Source organism: Eretmochelys imbricata, chromosome 5 (assembly GCF_965152235.1).
Source record: "Eretmochelys imbricata isolate rEreImb1 chromosome 5, rEreImb1.hap1, whole genome shotgun sequence".
Classification (NCBI taxonomy): Eukaryota; Metazoa; Chordata; order Testudines; family Cheloniidae; genus Eretmochelys; species Eretmochelys imbricata.
In genome coordinates this window covers 130,076,161-130,095,017 of record NC_135576.1, presented here as the reverse complement: position 1 = coordinate 130,095,017, position 18,857 = coordinate 130,076,161, and the positions used below count along the sequence as shown (strand labels likewise).

Below are 18,857 nucleotides of genomic sequence, written 5' to 3'. Positions count from 1 at the left end.
GTGTAAATCCATATGTGCATATTCTTATTTTGGAAAAAGTGCCCTATTGTCCATAAAAATTGACTTAAATTATATAAAAATAGAAAATAAAAGTATCCATGCACAGACTTGCACTGATAAGTAATTATAGTTGTGAGTTGAACCTTAATTTCGTTCCATTTCCGTTTAGATAAACGCTGTGGGATTATATTCCTTCCAAAACTCTTGTTTATTTTTTAATCCTATTATGAGGACAACAAGAGTTAATGTCCAGTTCTTTTTTGGATTAGTTAATTTTTCTGTTATTCTGGTACATTTTTCTTTGATATGTATTTTTTTAGTCATGATAAATCATTTTGCATTGTCTTATCCTGGGAGCTTCATCTCCTTTGCAACCAAAGAAACTGACTAGCACTTTTAGAGGACAGTATTTATACCAGCAGGAGTTGGCATTCAACAGCCATTGGGGGGCCTGGGCTTGTGCCCTGCTACTGCTACCCTCACTTATGTAAATCGTTTAAGAGCCAAGGGTATTCCACCAGTCTTGCACTAAGAAGCAAAAGCCCAGGAGCAAGAATCCTGTCAGAATATTGTCTTCTGAGAAACACAATTTCAGGTAAATAATTTCCCCTTATTCACCCTCAACAAATCCTTAAAAGGACACTATCAATTCAAATCCATCTTTAAGTAAGGGATTTGAGCAAACTGATGAGCCCTGTATTATGCCCTGAAAGTCAACAGATGTATGTGACCTACTAATTTCTTGGTTACTCATTTTTCATGCCATTATCTCAGTGTGTCATTTCTAGACCATCATGCAGAGCCATAATAAGGTCCTTCATTTTTCCTGTACCTATGTGACCCTTGTGTCTAAGATCTTTGTAATCTCTCTTGGAAGTAAAATAACAGATAAGACATCCCTGGTGAAGTAAGAGGCACTAAAATATATGGAAAATATAGAAAATCATGAATATTTTGGTCTGTCTAGCCAGCAATAATTATTTCACATACTATGGCAAGCACTAGTTCATTTTTAGTGTCCTCCTAAGTGGTGTTATGTGGCATTGTTCTAGCTGTGCCATATGAAACAGAATCTTGATAGTATTTCTTTTGTTAGCTGGCAGTTCAGAAGCATGATGAGGTAATACATCTGCATTAACATGCTCCTTTGTGCCCTTAAATTTCAATGTCCTCTGTGTGCGCTTCCAAGAATAAAAGCCACTGTTGTAATTTAACATGCTGTTATTTGTGATATTCCTTTGTTGGGAAAGGAGCAACGGAGATCAAGTAGATAACTTGTGACCAATGTGAATTTTTAGCCTGACAGTAATTAAATCAGCCTTGAAAAATTCTACTTGCCTAAGGCAAATAATTCTTTGTTGACAAGAGAGTAAATTATCATTAGTTTTACTATCATCAATCTGAGTCACCATGATAAAGAGCAGGCAAGAATTTGTGCCTGAGCTGGTAACTTGTAATGACAATTTTGCCCAGATAAATTATGTTACTTTATACCCTTCTACCACCCCAGTCCCTACCAATCTGTCTATGTATAGTTCCATTCCATAATCATTGAGACTCATGGTGCAACTGCATCTGGTATCTGCTTGTCTGCTATTTAACTAAGTCCTGATAAAACCAATTGTGACATAGTTGGGTCACAGTGCAAAAGATAAGGTAATTTCTTCTTTTCTTTTTCTCACTGGAGAGCCCTGCTATTTTGTATTAGACATACCAGGAGATTAAAGAGGACTGGCTATTAAAAAATTGGTTATTGTCCTTTTTGCTTCTTTTTTGATGTTTAAAGAGGGACTGAAATTTTTTGCTATTTTAAAAAATAACTTTGCTGTTTTTTGTTTGGTTTTTGTTTTTTTTGTCGTTTGTAAGCTGATTTTGCTGGAGGATTGTGAGCTTTCTCATTCCTTAATTGAAAGGCAGTGTGGGAATGAATCTTTGTTTTTTCTTGACATCCATCCAACTGAATAATCAGTTGGAAGACTCTCTCTTTAACAATCAGTTCTTAAAAGTCTGAGTAAAAGTTACCTCTCCTCTGAATTAATAGTTTCACTTTCTTGGTTTTTTCTGAAGTAATTTTACCAGTCATCCATAGTCTTCCATGAAAACTAGCATAAACAAGAACTGAATTTCTAGTATAAAAGAGAAGGAACAAATTTTAAAAACACCTTTCTATCCTCCTTTATACATCATAAAGAAATGATGAGAACAAATTTTTAACACAGAGAAGGAAGAATATCTTTTAAATGGATTATTTGGCATCTGAAAAACACATGGTCTTGCAGTTAGTTTCGTTCAACTAAAATTGTTAAGCTGAAAAGGTTAGGTAAATATTTTAAAAAAATAATAATTTGCGTAAATAATGGAGCATTGCAAGAATTTAATAAAGTGGTTGAATACAAACCTTATTTACTTATGTCAACTCATTGCTGATTCTCTAGGAGAGCCCTGAGACACTTCAGTAAAAATCAATAAGTAAAGAGGCTGAAATCTAAATTTAATTCAGTCTCCTACATACCCCTAATCCTTACCCACATCCATCTCCCATAACATACATACTTCACTTCCAAACAACATGTCAGTTTTAACTTGGACCATGGGGAGTTTAGAAATTGATGTTTCTCAGTTCCCTTCCTGTCAGTCAGTCTTTACAATGGGCAAACCCCTTCTGTATGGCAACTGGAGGCAACCAAGATCTTTGCTCTGAGCTTGGCTTTAGGGATGCCCCTCAGGAAGACCTCCCCAGAATTTTTTGCCTTCCAAGCAGCACATACAGCAGAATTCAAGTCTCCCTTTGCAGCAGAGCTTTCACAAGATTTCTGAAGTGTTCTTAACTAAACATCACTGTTTCTTCAGTGGCTTCAAGGCTTTTCGTCTCAAAACTGCTGAATTTAGAAAATCTTTTGGCTTTCAGGAGAGGGTCTGAAAGATGTAATCTCTCCTCCCCTCTGAGAAATGGCAGATGGACAGTAGGCCACAGAAACCCAGCTCTACAGTAAGACAGTTGAGCAGGCCTCAGGGAAGCTTTCTTCCCTGACACCTGGCCAGAATCAGAGGCACGGAACTAGGGGTTAAGATTTTCAAAGCCTCCCTGCTGCTCCCCGTGAATCCCACAGCCTGTAAAGCAAGCAGAAAAGTTTCACTGGAGTCTCCTGAATCTCAGGAGAAGGAATGATTTCCTCTATCAACCAGGACGAAGAAATAACTGTTCCCGGTCAACATATAGGCAAGGTCCATGCTGAAGTTGTTGAGAAGGCTATTAAACAAGCCCATCCCACAAGCTGTTTTACTGCAAGGCCACAGCTGCCATGAAGGATGCCAGCTACTGCCACCTTTCTGATGCCAGTGAGTTGCTAGTGGCTGCAGCTCAACTCTCATTCAGTGCAATCGGTCCCCGCTCAGCCCAGAGCATGGAGTGAAATAATCCTTTCACACACACCCTCATTTTTCTCTCAAGGGTTTTGGCCCAGGGACTGGTGTTAAAGAGACAGCAGAAAGTCTCAAAGCTTCTCATGAGTGAATCTCCTCTCTAGATTCTCAAAAGAAAAGGAGAAATCTCTAAAGCTGGGCCTTTGAGCCAGATACCTCATGTTCTCAACTAAGTTTCCAAGAATTATGCACAAATAGGGGCTCTAATTTCTCAGGTGCTTATGTTTTCAGAAGATTAACAACCAAAACCTTGCAAAATTGAAGAGCTGTGATTAAGATACAGTGGGAATTCCCCATCAAGAGTCACTTGTATATAAGGACTAAAAGATCTTCATTACTCTGCCTAAGGTTAAGCTTGCTGTAGCTTCCTTAATAAAGGGTATAGTCATACCAACTGAGAGTCTGTTCCTGCCAAACCCATAGACAAAAGAATAAGTTAATTGCTCAGACTAAACTTGTATACAGCCGCCTCAGCCCTGTGAATATTGGCTGCAGTCTTATTGGGTGCAGCTCTGTGCTCAACTGAAAGGCCATTGAAGCATACACACATACACAAAAAAGGCAAAGTAAATCCTACATAAAACTACTTTAAACTTGATTTCCTTAGCAATGTTTTCAGAGCTGTTGTTCCACCTGACTCTGATTTTCTATATATTCAAAACTTCCAAAGGCATGGTCCAAGGGACCTATAACACCACTTGAAGAAATTGGAATGGCAGGCTAACATCTGATATCCTTCCAAATATCTTGCTGATAAGCTCTTTGGGGAACAAAGAGACAAAGCCGTCAGTGAGGCTTTACACAAGGGGAATAAGTCTCTCCCTTCTTCCAATGAAGCTTCTCTATTCAAACCACCTTATTTCAGCAAGTGTTCCCTTTGTAGTCACTTCTCTTCCAGCATAGATATTATACATTAGGAGGAGGCCATTGCTGCCTTTCCTCAGAGTTGGAAGATCAAGGCAGGGATTCTCTGGGAAACCATACAACCCACAAAGCTTCCCTTGATTTTTGGGTTTCCCAAGTCTGGGCATATCCCAGCCCTTCTACCAGAGTGGAGGGGGCCTCATCCAGAAGTGAGTCATCTCAAAAAATGGGTGCTTGAGAAAATCAGGGTGGACTCATTATCACAGGGATAAGTTTATCCTTTCCCCCAAAGTAAATTAAAATAAACCAATGCTATCAACAAGACCTTCCATCGCATCAGAAAATGAAATTTGAATTAGCCCATCTCTTACGCATTGGAACACTAGAACCAGTTCCATGGAGAGAGAGAGATTTTGAAAAGGTCACAAGAATCTCTGTGGTACAAAGAAACAATAGCATACACCCTATTTCAGATCTTGTGTCTCTTGTTAACTCCATAAGGAAATCAATATTACAGGGAGAAATACTGAAATCCATCATTCCAGTATTGTCTTCCCAAGCTTAGAATATGAAAATAAAATTCCTGGAGGTCTATCGAAGATGTGTTTGGGGAGAATTACCCAGATATACTTCAGCTTGTGCTCTAAGAAACAGCATTTTATATAGTGCTCCCTTTTTGGACTCATAACTTTTTCATGAGTGTTCACAACTGACTCCTTTCAAGTATCATCCCTCCTTTCAACTGAAAGGGATACATGTCTGCCCTGTCAGGTTTACTTCATCATGTTACACAGGGCCCAGAAGCCATTTCTAAAAGCCTTCAGAAACATAGCTTGAGCAGACAGGTGAACAGACCAATTACAACCCACACAAAACTCCAGCATCTCAAGGTATCATCAAAGAGAATCTTTATTTCAGAAGAGAGATGGAAAAAGGTAGTGTCAGACATTCCAAACATTAGCACACTTTTCCTAAGATAAAGTCTCTAACCTTGCTTCTTGGGTAGTTGGTCTCATTTGAGGAATTTAAGGAGCATCTAGCAAAAGATTCAAAAACTAACAGTAACAAATTTAAGTACATCAGAAGCAGGAAGCCTGACAAACAATTAATGGAGCAACTGGACTAAAGGAGCACTCAAGGAAGACAAAGGCATTGCGGATAATCTAAATTCGTTCTTTGCACTGGTCTTCATTGCAGAGGATGTGACGGACATTCCCACACTTGAGCCATTTTTAGATAACAAATCTGAGGAACTGTCCCAGCCTAAGATGTCAGTAGTGGAGGTTCTGGAACAAACTGATAAACTAAACAGTAGTAAGTCACCAGGACCAGATGGTATTCCCCCAACAGTTCTAAAGGAACTCAAACATGAAATTGCAGAACTACTAAGTGTGATGTGTAACCTATCGCTTAAATCAACATCTGTACCAGATGACTGGAAGATGGCTAATGTGATTCCAGTTTTTAAGAGGCTCCAGAGGTGATTCTTGCAGTTAGTCTGGTAAGACTAACCTATAGTAAAGAACAGAATTATCAGACACATAGATTATCATGATTTCTTGGGGAGGAGTCAACACAGCTTTTATAAAGGGAAATTATGCCTCCCTAATCTATTGGAATTCTTTGAGGGGGTCAACAAACATGTGGACATGGGTGATCTGATAAAAAGACAGGAAACAAAGGGTAGGAATAAATAGTCAATTTTCAGAAGGGAGAGGTAAATAGCAGGGTCCCCCAGGGATCTATACTGGGACCAGTGCTATTCAACATATTCATAAATGATCTGGAAAAGGAGGTAAACAGTGAGGTGGAAAAGTTTGCAGAGGATAAAAATGATTCAAGATGGTTAAGTCCAAAGCAGATCGCCAAGAGTTACAAAGAGAGCTCACAAAACTGGGTGACTGGGCAGCAAAATGGCTGATGAAATTCAAAGTTGATAAATGCAAAGTAATGCACATTGGAAAACATAATTCCAACTATACTATGCTTCAAATGATTCATTCCCTTTGAAGCATCTAGTATTGGCCAGTGTCGGAAGACAGGATATTGGGTTAAATGGATCACTGATCTGGCCCATTATGGCCATTCTTATGGTACCCAGTATAATTCTTGCTTCACTTCCAGCTAGCAATTGCAACAAATCCGTTTAGAAAGATCTTGGTCAAGATCCAGTACTGGTATCTCTTGGTGAAATTGTTCTTAATATTATTTAACAGCTACATGATATCACGTCCAGAGAAGCTGATCATCAGTACAGGTACATATTCTATGTAGGGGGAACACATTTGAACTCCTTTATGACTTGGGGAGAGGAAGGGAAATGTGACCCAAGAGGGAGACATTGAGTATAAACTGTTTCATGCTATGGACTGTCAAGCTCGCCCCTCCATTTCCAGAAAATGATTTTTCAGAAACATGGTGTGTGTATAACTGCTAAGAAGACAGAACTTGGGCTTCGTGAGCAGCCCAGCAGAGAGGGGAGCCCAGTCCCTCAGTCCCAAGGCATTGGTGCTTGAAAGACTTGGTTAGCACTGCAGCCTCAGGGTTTGTCTACACAGGAAGTTATACAGATAAAATTACACCAGTATAGTCACATCACTATACTTTATTCTGGTAAAACTTCCCATGTGGACATTCTTATTTTGGTGCAAGAGTGCCCTTTTCTGATTTAGCTTATGTTGCTTTGAAAGAGTTAAGTTAAACTGAAAAAAGGCACTTATACTGGAATAAGAGTGTCCACACAGGGCATTATGCTGGTATAACTATAGAGTTTCAAATTCACACCCTACCTTATATGCGTATAACTTCCCACATATTCCCTTGACCAGTACTGTTTCTCTTGGTCATTCCTATCCTAAAATCATTATTAAATGGTGGTTGGGGCTGCAAGATAATTAAGCCTAAGGCACCATAGTCTGATGAAAGTATTATTTAAGTGGGGTAGGACATAGGACCTGGACCTGTCCATAAAGAAAGACCTGAGGTTTTTTTTATATATTCATATATATGAAGTCTATTGTGTGAATTCTAACTTTACTTTAGTTGTGATTTTTCTGAGAGTCCTGGTTTGGTACCATTGGAAAAGATGTTCTGTAAAAATTTAAACAGACTTTGGCACAGGTGTTTGGGAAAAACTATAATAAGTGCAAATTATAGACTCATAGAAATGTAGGGGTAGAAGGACTTCAAAGGGTCATCTTCTCCGTTCCCCCTGCACTGAGGCAGGATCAAGTATGTCTAGACCATCCCTGACAGGTGTTTGTCTAACCTGTTCTTAAAAACCTCCAATGACAGTGATTCCACAACCTCCTTTGGAAGCTTATTCCAGTGCTTACCTATACTTATTATTAGAAAGTTTTTCCTAATATTTCACCTAAATCTCTGTCAGTGCAGAGATTGCAACTCTTGTCCTATCTTCTTGCAACTTCTTGTCCTATCTTCAGTGAACATGGAGAACAATTGATCACCATTTTCTTTACAGCAGCCCTTAACATTTTTGAAGATTTTTATCAAATCCCCTTAGTCGTCTTTTTTCAAGACTAAACACGCCCAGTTTTTTTAACCTTTCCTCAGAGGTCTGATTTTCTAAATCTTTTATCATGTTTGTTGCTTTCCTCCGGAGTGTCTCCAATTTGTCCACAACTTTCTTGAGATGTGCTGTTCAGAACCGGTTACACTCCTCCAGCTGAGGCCTCACCAGTGCCGAGTAGAGCTGGGGAACTGTTACAACCATAGTTACAGAAGCTATGGTCTCTGTTCAGGTTGAGGCATATTTTAGGACTACTTAGGGCTTGTCTTCACTAAGGGGAGATTGGCGTTGTTGCAATTGATGCAGCAGAGGTTGATGTAGCGGGTCCAGTGAAGACCCACTAAATCAATGGCTGAGTGCTCTCCAGTCGACCCTGGTAGTTCAGCTCTCCCAAGAAGAGTAAGGGAAGTCGACCAGAGAGTGTCTCCCATCAACGCAGCACAGTGAAGACACCACGGTAAGTTGACGTAAGCTACGTCGACTCCAGCTACGTTATTCACTTAGCTGGAATAGCATAATTTAGGTTGATTTACCCCAATAGTGAAGACAAGCCCTTAGAAACGGTCATTTCACTTATTTCATGTATGCTTCGTTCCGTTTGGTTTTTCACTGTGGAAGGCCAGTATATAGGAACATTGAAAGGAATCGACCCTTCGTTCTTGGTACGTTTTCCCCATTCTTCTAGTCCTTAAAAATATCATCTCTCATCCACTTACTGGGATAGCAGAATGCATTGGCTTGTCTTTCTTCACTGCTGCACAGAAACTGAAGTAGTTAGCTCCCACAAATGTAATGGAGGCTAGCGTGTAAATTCCTCACACTGACAAAAGAACAGACCTTCATGGTCCACATTGAGTTTTGGTGAAAAGATGTTTTTTGAGACTATCAGTAGTAGACTGGTGGAATTTGTGGCAGAATAATGGGTATGCTTTCCTCTAAGTGTGATGATACCATTACTGGTGCACACTAATCTCCATGACTTTGGTGTTCTTTCTTTCTATTTAGTGTGTATTTAGGGCTAATTAACAACTTCCTTGCTGGCATTTTTCAAACATTAAGGGCCAAATTCTGAAATGATTTATTGTATAAGGAGGTATAAGTTACATGGTGGTAAATGGATATGAGTCTCAGGGAGTCCTAAAATGGTGGTGTATGTACTGAGGGGGGTGGAGAGAGAGGTAGAAGAATATATAAATTATACAAGTTTAGATTAGTCTCAGATTTTGTCTCCAAGAGTCCACATTTACCATCAAGGAAAAATATTTTTAAAACTTTAATTGTGGTGGAACACAGCTCCAGCATGATATTTTGTAAATATGTCACTCCTTTCCCAAAGCCAGCTTCATTTTCTCTGGGTAGTTTCATAATGTTCACAGCTGTGGGTCAGAGCCCTTCTTGATTGCCGCATGAGTGATTTAACAGCTGGTTGCAGCCAATTTTGTTTTGTTTACCTCTCCAGCTGTAGTTTAGTCAACGTTATCTCTAAAAGACAAATCACTCTGACCTTTGCCATATGAAGTTAACAAAAAAAAAAAAACAAATGGTATGTTAAGGGTTAGAACAAGAAGTAATCTGAAAATGACCTCTTCCTTCAAGGCTTAGCCCAGAGGCTTCCAAACTGCTCTGAGGAGCACTTGCTGTTTGAGGAAAGTGGCTGGGTGTGCTGTGCTAGATGTCCATGTTTCCAGCAGATGAAAATGGAACATGTAGGAAGGGCAGATACAATGAAGAACAAGAGTAGGAGGCATGATTACCTCCTCCCCCATCCCCCCATTAATACTACTTAACATTCTTTTGGGTAAGTAAATGCTATAGGGTGGATTTCTCAAAAACTCCCATTGACTTCAATGGTAGCAACATTAGGCTGACATATATAGCATATGAAAATCCCACCTGTAGTTGCCATAGGTAGGGGATGGTCCAAAAGACTGCATCTGTTAAGTTGTGGTCTATACTATAAAAAAGTCTGAGAACCCGTGGCTCACCCTAGCACTCCAGATTATGGATGCATACTTGATGTAATTAGGCTATATTTGGAACATGTCAAATCAAGCAGTCTCTCCTATCAAGGATCCCCAGGTAATATATCTGGTAGATTAAAAAAAATCTTGTTTAATTTTAACACTTTAGGCAGCAGCCAATCATTTAAACCTTTTGCTGGTATTATAATGGCATTAGTTCAGACCCCTACAACAAGCTGTGTATATATGGTCAAATTCAACGTCTTTCTCCCATTTCGCTTTTTTTGGTATATACTCCAAGCAATAAATTATATATAGTTTCAAGAGGGGTGTGTGTGTATATATATATGTGCATACATATATATATATATATATTATATATATGTTCTTTTTATGTTTTAGACCTGGAATGGCCAGTCAACAAGCAGAAGTTCAGAGTTTGAAACTAGATAATGATTCGGTTATAGAAGGAATAAGTGACCAGGTACTGGTGGCTGTAGCGCTCAGTTTCACTTTCATTGCTGCTCTGGTGTATATGCTTTTAAGGTGAGAAAATGTTGATAGGAATTCATCAATACATGCATTCCAACATTATTGTGAAGTTTTAACTTTTTCGGTTAAATTGAGTATTTGCATTATGGTGCAAAGTAATTATGGTTCCATGATGTTGAAATAAATTGTTGATATCTCAGTCTAGATATCTTATTTAATTGCAGATTGCTTGACACAGTTTGATGTTCATTCCATAACCATAGTGAAATGACAAGTTTTCCAGGGATGATGCCAAACTCTTTTCCTGATCTTCAGCTGGTCAAACTGAATAGGGTCCAACATTCCCTGAGAATGGAAATTGCTAAATTCATGGCCTGCATAGCTAATAACACAATCACTTGCTACTTATAGAGATGTTAATAGTGACTCCGTAGTTAAGGTTGTAGTTACACTTCTGTTATAAATCCTAGTTTTAGTTCCCTTAAACTTTTGAATGGACTGACTGATTTGTTTGCAAATATGTTTCAAATACTATAGGATAGGAGGAGATTTTTTTTGAAAAAAGGTATCTATAAATTTAGCATTAAAGAATTTTATGTGCCAGGTAATCAAAATGTGTCTGGATTTTCAAAATTGCTCTATTCAAAGTAATGAAGTTATTATTGATTCTTCAGCAAATTAATTGTCTACACTTCAGATTGCATGCCGTTATGCAGGTTTCTAGACATTTGAACATAGGAGATGTTTCACAGCCAGGGGAAATGTAGGAGAAAAATTTTAAATAAACTTCATCATGCACTGGATTTCCATCACTGAATTCTGCATGAAAAGATGTGCATGCTGGCAAGGGAAGCTGTCTGAGGGGCAGATCTGGAGGTAGGGACAGCTATGGAGCATGTTAGTGGAACCTGGAGGAACTAAGGGAGTAGACTAGATGGTGGGGCTTAGAAGCATTTCTGCAGTTCAGAAGTAGCACATGGGGTAGAACAAGCACTGTACAGTTTCCTGTATCAAAGGAATCCTAGAAGAGGGGTGCATTTTAACTGTGCGTCCCTCCTGCAAAGGTTAGTTTTTGCTCCTCAGACCCCTGAAAGACTCCCTCTTGTCTTCATCCTATGTCTCCTCAGTCTCCTTTTTCCCAGTCCCTCTGGCCTCTTCTGTGACTTGGCCCATTTAAGTTTTTAGTTTTATAAATTAAATGTATAAGCATATAAATAGGGCTTCTGTTTTGGAGAATTTTTAATTTCATTTTTCAGGGTTTACTTTTTAGTAATTTTGAGTTTTATGTAGATGTCCAAAATTGGGGGGATTTCTGGGATTTGTCTTTATGTATACTGTAATGAGTAATGTATATTACAGTATATACATTACTCATTGCAGTAGTATATACTGTAATTAGTAATCTTTTTGTAATATTCCTTAGTGCGCTTTCACATAGTACTGTTTCAAACAGCACTTCATTAAAGCACACTAGGGAACATTTAGTGTGCACTAGCAGCGTCTACATGGACAAATTCACGTGTGGCTTGTAAGTGCGATTTAAAAGTCTCACCCCCATAGTTCTCATTACTGCTTCATTGGGGATAAGCCCTTAGAGACAAGTAACTGTTTCCTGTATTTACTGGATAAAAACCATTTTTATTTATTTATTTGTGTGTGTTTACTGGGTGTTTTTTCAGTGTTTATTGGTTAAAACCTAAAATCAGAAGTCCTACATATAAACAAATATTTAAATGTTTAACATCTAAAAGGTTTATCTTTAGTAAATTAAACATTTTGATAAGTTTAATTTGGAAATGTTTTTAACTTTAAAAAGGAAGGTAATAGAAGTATGAAGGAGGAAAGAAGAAGGGAAGCATAAGGAGGCATGCATAGAATAAGGGATTTTGATGAGCAATATTGGAGCAGGCAGAGTTTGCTTGGAGTTGGCGTTTCAGGGATACATGGCTACGATGGGAGTTGCTGATGGCCTGGGTAAGGGAGCTAGTCAGTTTGATACCTTGTACAATGCAATGGGCTGCATACAGAACACGCACACTGGATCCGCCTTCGTGTCCTAATGGTTATTTGCTGGAGAAGCAAACTGGATTGAAACACAGAGCAGTTCAGTGCTTCTGTGCTTAAGGTTGTCTTTAAGCCAGCATACCTCTTTAAAGAGTTAATCATAGAACTGGAAGGGACCTCAAGAGGTCACTAGATGAGTCCCTTGGACTTGTGGCAAGACTAAGTATTATCTATATCATCCCTGACAGGTGTTTGTCTAACCTGCTTTTAAAAATCCCCAATGATGGAGATTCCACAACCTCCTTAGGCAATTTATTCCCGTGCTTAACCAACCTGACAGTCGGGAAGTTTTTCATAATGTCCAACCTAAACCTCCCTTGCTGCAGCCATTGCTTCTTGTCCTATCCTCAGAGGTTAAATCAGAAAAACAATTTTTCTCCCTCCTCCTTGTAACAACCTTTCATGTATTTGAAAACTGTTGCATTTCCTTAGTTTATGAGAAGGTCATGCAAGACCGTATCAAAAGCTTTTACTAAAGTCAAGATATACCCAGTCTACCGCTTCTCCCCTATCCACAAGGCTTGTTACCCCGTCAAAGAAAGCTATCAGGTTGATTTGACACGATTTGTTTTTCACAAATCCATGCTGACTGTTACTTATTTTATTATTTTCTAGATGTTTGCAAATTAATGGCTTCATTATTTGCTCCGTTATCTTTCTGGGTACAGAAGTTAAGCAGACTGGTCTGTAATTCCACGGGTTGTCCTTATTTCCCTTTTTATAGATAGGCACTGTATTTGTGCTTTTCCAGTTTTCTGGAATCTCTCCCGTCTTCCATGATTTTCCAAAGATAATCGTTAATGGCTCAGCTATCTCCTCAGTCAGCTCCTTGAGTATTCTAGGATGCATTTCATTAAGCAGCATCCTTCGCTGATTCAGCTCCTGAGTTTGAAGGATAGTAGGCACCCTGACTCCCTTACCCAGACTCCACAATTGTCCCCACCTAAATCAGTAAACCTCTTGGGTACCTCTCTCCTTATCCACCAAACACTGGAGGGGAGGAGGAGCATGAGACTCATATTCTTCCATGTGTGTCTCAACACCATACCCCTCCATGTTGCCATACCCTGCATCTGTTCCCCTTCGCCCAGTCTCTTTCCCATCCATACCTCTGTCTCATGCACTTATACAGTTTTAGACATTTTATTTTAAAATATTTTAAACTGGGTACGAGCAGGTGGCAAGTATAGCGTGGGAAAGAGGAAACTGGGAATCTTGGGGTGGGGTTCATAACTGTTAAAGAGGGGTGCCAGGGAAGGGAAGGACAGGAGACAGTAGGAAGCAGTACAGGGTGGGGAGCAACAGTGTGTTTGAGTGGGGCCTTGAGGGCAGAAGTGGAATGTGAAGGAGAGGGCTATTGAACTTAAGGGATGTGGTGATTTTCCCCTTTTTTATTAAAGAAAAACAAATGACAGTTCGGAATCAATGCGTGAATTCGAAGTCTGAGCTGTTGAAGAAGAAGCTATTAACAGTAAAAGAGAAAAAAAATATTAAAATCTTCCAAGAGTTCCAGCTATTTAATTCAATCATTATAATGACACTTTTGTTAAGTCAGTTTGCCTTTATAAGTAGCTAAATCTTGACAAATTAGTCAGCTTGCTGCCATCCTCTCTAAAAGCTGAGAGTTAGTTGTCACAATAGACAGAGCTGAGATGGTGAAATTTTAGTTCATCTAACAAGTTAAAAGGAACCACACAATCTAGAATATTATATCAGAAACTACCTAATTGTCCCTCCTGGCTTATCTAACCTGCTTTTCAGTATCTTTGTTATCTAGTCATTGCATATCAGTAGTCTAGTCTATCGTACACTTTTCACTCTTATAGGTACATCAGTGTTTCCAAAAGAGGTGAAACCTACAAGGAGACCAACTTTTTAACAGGGGAGATTAAAGTGTTACCATATAGGTAAATTAGATTCCATATGAGCAGTGTCTCATTTTCACTGGAGGAAAGTGCACATTGAATGAAGCAGGAACTCTTGCCTCATTTAGATCCACACTTTATTTTGTGAGTCATGACATTTGGTAGTGGCTATTGAATCATTCCAGATTATGGGATTTTTTTTAAACAAATAAAATAAGGTTAAAGCTGTTGTGTGGTTAAGCACTCAAAATTCAAGAATTTCAAAGTAAAGATTGCACATCTAATCTTCACTCTGCTTCCTTGTATGCATACATTAGAGCAGGCTTTAATTACATAGTCACATATAATTTCTTGTCTATTCCAATGTAATAGACACAGTTTTTCCTGTCCTCTTATAAGGCATGCTACGAACAAAGCAGGGCTCCTCAGGAGCTCTTGATATATTTTCTGTGGACATTGCACAGTGAATGTCCTTATACACAGCATCTTATGTATAAGGGACAGTAGTCTATATATGTATATCTAATGTTGTAAAACAATACGTCATTGTATATTGCCAAGCATGCAAGTACTCTGCAAACAATTTTCATTTATTTCTGAAAGAATACATAAACTTTTAAATACTAAAAACTACACTAATAAGATGCTAAAATTGCAAAGTCAGGTATGCAAAACTGCCAAAGTTCATAGACCCATTGATCCTCTAGTCTGATCTCCTGTGTAACATAGGCCATAGAACTTTCTCAAAATAATTCCTACAGCATATATTTAGGAAAAACAGCCAATATTCATTTAAAAATGGTCAGTGATGGAGAATTCACCACAACCCTTAGTAAACTGATCCAATGGTTGTTTACCCTCGCTGTTAAAAATGTATGCCTTATTTACAGTCTGAATTTGTCTAGCTTCAACTTCCAGCCATTGGTTATCTGCTAGATTGAAGAGCCCATTATTAAATATTTGTTCCCCGTGTAAATATTTATAGATTGTAATCATGTCACCCTCAACCTTTTCTTAACTAGGCCAAGGTCTTTGCGTCTGTCATGATACGGCAGGTTCTCTAATCCTTCCATCATTCTCTTGGTCTTCTGTGAATCTTCTCCAATTTATCAACATCCTTCTTGAATTGTTGGCATTAGAACTTTTCACAGTATTGCAGCAGTCACACCAGTAACAAATATAGAGGTAAAGTAATCTCTACTCCCACTCAAGGTTTCCCTGTTAATATGTTCCACAACATGTTAGGTCTTTTGTCAAGAGTCACACTGGGAGCTCCTACTCAGCTGATTATCCACAACCCCCAAATCTTTTTCAAAGTCACTGCTTCCCAAGATAGAGTCCCCTGTCCTGTAAGTATGGCCTACATTCTTTGTTCATAGATGTATACATTTACATTTAGCTATAATAAAATGCATGTTGTTTGCTTCAGCCCAGTTTACCAGGTGATCCAAATTGCTTTGAATCAGTGACCTGTCCTCTTCATTATTTATCATTCCCCCAATTTTTGTGTTATGTGCAAACTTTATCAGTGATGATTTTATGTTTCCTTTCAGGTCATTGATAAAAAATGTTAAATAGCGTAAGGCTAAGAACCAATCTCTGTGGGACATCACTGTAAACAAACCTGCTCGATAACTATTCCCCATTTACTTAACAAAATGTTAAGTCATCCATCAACACCTTTTCAGAAAATACTACATGTTTAATTCCGCAAAGTTAACTTTGCTACTGGTGCATCCTAAATTTTTGCATTTCCTGACTCCGCTTTTAACTATATAACCTTAATTACTGGCAAAAAAGAAATTGCATTTGGCTAAGTCACTATGTAAATGGTCTTAAGGTCTTTTTTGAGTATTTTGCTCTGTCTGAGTGGGACATTTACAGTCTCCCACATACGAACTGTCCCAGCAGAAGTCATAGTACTTTTGGGGGCATTCTGCGCCAAAAAAATTAAAAATCTGCGTACAATGTTTTAAAATTCTGAATTTTTTTTGTCAAAATAACAGTACATAATCATGCCAGATTCAATTATTTTGATAATTTATTTCAGTTATCAGCAAGTGTGTCTGTAACAATATGGACACACATAAAAATTCCCCCAGGAGTAGAGTTAAAGAAACCCCTATGACACCCCAGTTCCTGTTTCTCTGTCTCCACCCCGCCCGAGCCCAGCTGCGGGACCCCCCCATTTCCAAGACACCTGCTCGCTTCCCACCAGAGCCCAGGGATCCAGAGGGAGAAACAGCCTGATGCTCAGTCCCAAGCTTGCATGGAGTTTCATGTGCCGCCCTCTCCTTCCCTCAAGGTATGCTGGGAACTGCAGCTGCCAGGAACTCTCTAGCTCCCTCTCCTTCCCCCCCACAGCAGTGTCTTCTATGTGCAAGCTGGGCTCTGCCAAGTCCAGTGGCCCCTAGTGGCAGCTAGCAGCTAACCCCATTTCTGTGGGGGAAAGGTAATTCTGCACACACACAATGTTAAATTCTGCAAGATTGTGCAGTGGCGCAGAATTCCCCAGGAATATCATAGGACCGTAGTCCTGTCCCTTCCAGCCCATTGTGCAGGGAGAACAGCAGTTCAGCCAGGCACCTCGGCAGTGTGATTGTGCACTAAGGTGTCAGAGATGGAGTAGCTCTTTCTTAGGGTATGTCTATTCGCGTCTAGTCTAGACACGATAAATTGACCCCCAAGCACTCTCCTGTTTACTCCTGTACTCCATGAGAGGCTCAGGCAGAGTTGATGGGGGAGCAGCAGCAGTCGACTCACTGCAGTGAAGACACCACGGTGAGTAGATCTAAGTACATCGACTTCAGCTACGTAACTTAGATCAATTTCCCGCCCCCGCATAATGTAGACCAGGGCTTAGGCTCAGCTAAAAATCTTAGCAGATTCCCATGTAGCATGCTCACTAGCAATATTTCAATTGCTTAGATTTTATTTTGCTTTAATTTTTAATCTTTTTCCAAAACCAAGCAAAGGCACTACTAAAATGGGAAAAGTGTGTTGTTTTTCAACATGGCCAAACTTTAAAAACAAGAAAAACCACACACAACTGAGAGAATTGTGCGACACAAGAACAAATGGATATGAACTGGCCATCAGGAAGTTTAGACTTGAAATTAGACGAAGGTTTCTAACCATCAGAGGAGTGAAGTTCTGGAACAGCCTTCCAAGGGAAACAGTGGGGGCAAAAGACCTATCTGGCTTCAAGATTAAACTCGATAAGTTTATGGAGGAGAAGGTATGATGGGATAACATGATTTTGGCAATTAATTGATCTTTAACTATTCATGGTAAATAGGCCCAGTGGCCTGTGATGGGATGTTAGATGGGGTGGGATCTGAGTTACTACAGAAAATTCTTTCCTGGGTATCTGGCTGGTGAATCTTGGTCACATGCTCAAGGTTCAGCCGATCGCCATATTTGTGGTCGGGAAGGAATTTTCCTCCAGGGCAGATTGGAAGAGGCCCTGGGGTTTTTTCGCCTTCCTCTGCAGCATGGGGCATTGGTCACTTGCTGGAGGATTCTCTACGCCTTGAAGTCTTTAAATCATGATTTGAGGACTTCAATAGCTCAGACATAGGTGAGAGGTTTATTGCAGGAGTAGGTGGATGAGATTCTGTGGCCTGCATTGTGCAGGAGGTCAGACTAGATGATCATAATGGTCCCTTCTGACCTTAATCTCTATGAATCTATTCATTTTGCTCAAATTTTCAAAAAAAAAAAAATAATTCACCTTTTAGTAAACACCAAACATGGTGGTTTCATCCCCAAAGGTAAATGTTTTAGAAAATACGGAGCAAATGAAAACAGACTTATAATAGAACTTCTTTGCAACTTCAACAATACTCAATATAATACTGAAAATTCTGTTATCTCTTGTATAAGATTTTTAGCTGAGCTTAATGACACCACATTGATAAAGAAAGATTTCCATGAGGCCTGCTCAAGTCTGGGAAAAAGTGATGAATGTTTATCTCCACCCATCTCTCATTAGTCCTCAGTGCAGCCCTTCCTTCTGATTCTCCTTTTAAGTAATCTGTATTTTTATCATGTCTAACCTCTACTCTTGTTGCCGCTGGGTCATCAATGGTTTCTTTTATGTTTTTAATGCTGGGAGTAAGTTATATGAGATCAGTGTTCAAAAACAAATGAAAAGCCTGCCATTTCTTCTCTTGAGTGTTATTTCATAATCCTTCAGATAGCAAATAAAATAGATTTTAAAAAAACAAGATACTTCAACTCTACAATAATAAATGAGTATATATGCATGCAGTGAAGGGAAAAATCATTAAGGCATAATTACGTTTCCAGCAACAAAGGAGTTACCAATGGAAAGAAAAAATATTATAACTCTTATTTCTGAGTTAACTAATATGTATTTACAAGTAACTTGATTTTTTACACAATAATGATTTTGTTTTCATTTATTAAAACTGATAATTTTCAGCCAAAGTTGTTCTTGATGATTGGTCATAAGAAGGGTATTTTCCTTTGACGAACGGTCACAGTGCCACATGGTTTACAATATCCGTGAAACCTTCTGGAATACATTGATCATGCAGATTTCAGAGTAGCAGCCGTGTTAGTCTGTATTCGCAAAAAGAAAAGGAGTACTTATGGCACCTTAGAGACTCACAAATTTATTTGAGCATAAGCTTT

The 18,857-nt window shown here is 39.0% G+C and overlaps 1 protein-coding gene across 10 annotated transcripts in view; it reads left to right on the top strand.

Moving 5' to 3' along the window:
- Positions 1-18,857, top strand: part of RNF170 (ring finger protein 170) — a 44,479-nt gene that overhangs the window by 4,615 nt on the left and 21,007 nt on the right. For 2 of the 10 annotated variants that reach the window (XM_077817903.1, XM_077817904.1), the window contains exons 3-4: positions 6,504-6,544; positions 10,180-10,323. The exons of 2 other annotated variants lie outside the window; for them this stretch is intronic. In XM_077817903.1, the coding sequence (XP_077674029.1) occupies positions 10,187-10,323 (137 nt within the window). In that variant the 5' untranslated portion in view covers positions 6,504-6,544; positions 10,180-10,186. Of the gene's footprint in view, positions 1-6,503; positions 6,545-10,179; positions 10,324-15,220; positions 15,384-15,443; positions 15,548-15,640; positions 16,980-18,857 lie in introns of those variants that run through there. 6 more of the 10 variants (XM_077817901.1, XM_077817902.1, XM_077817907.1 and 3 more) reach the window with 5 other exon arrangements.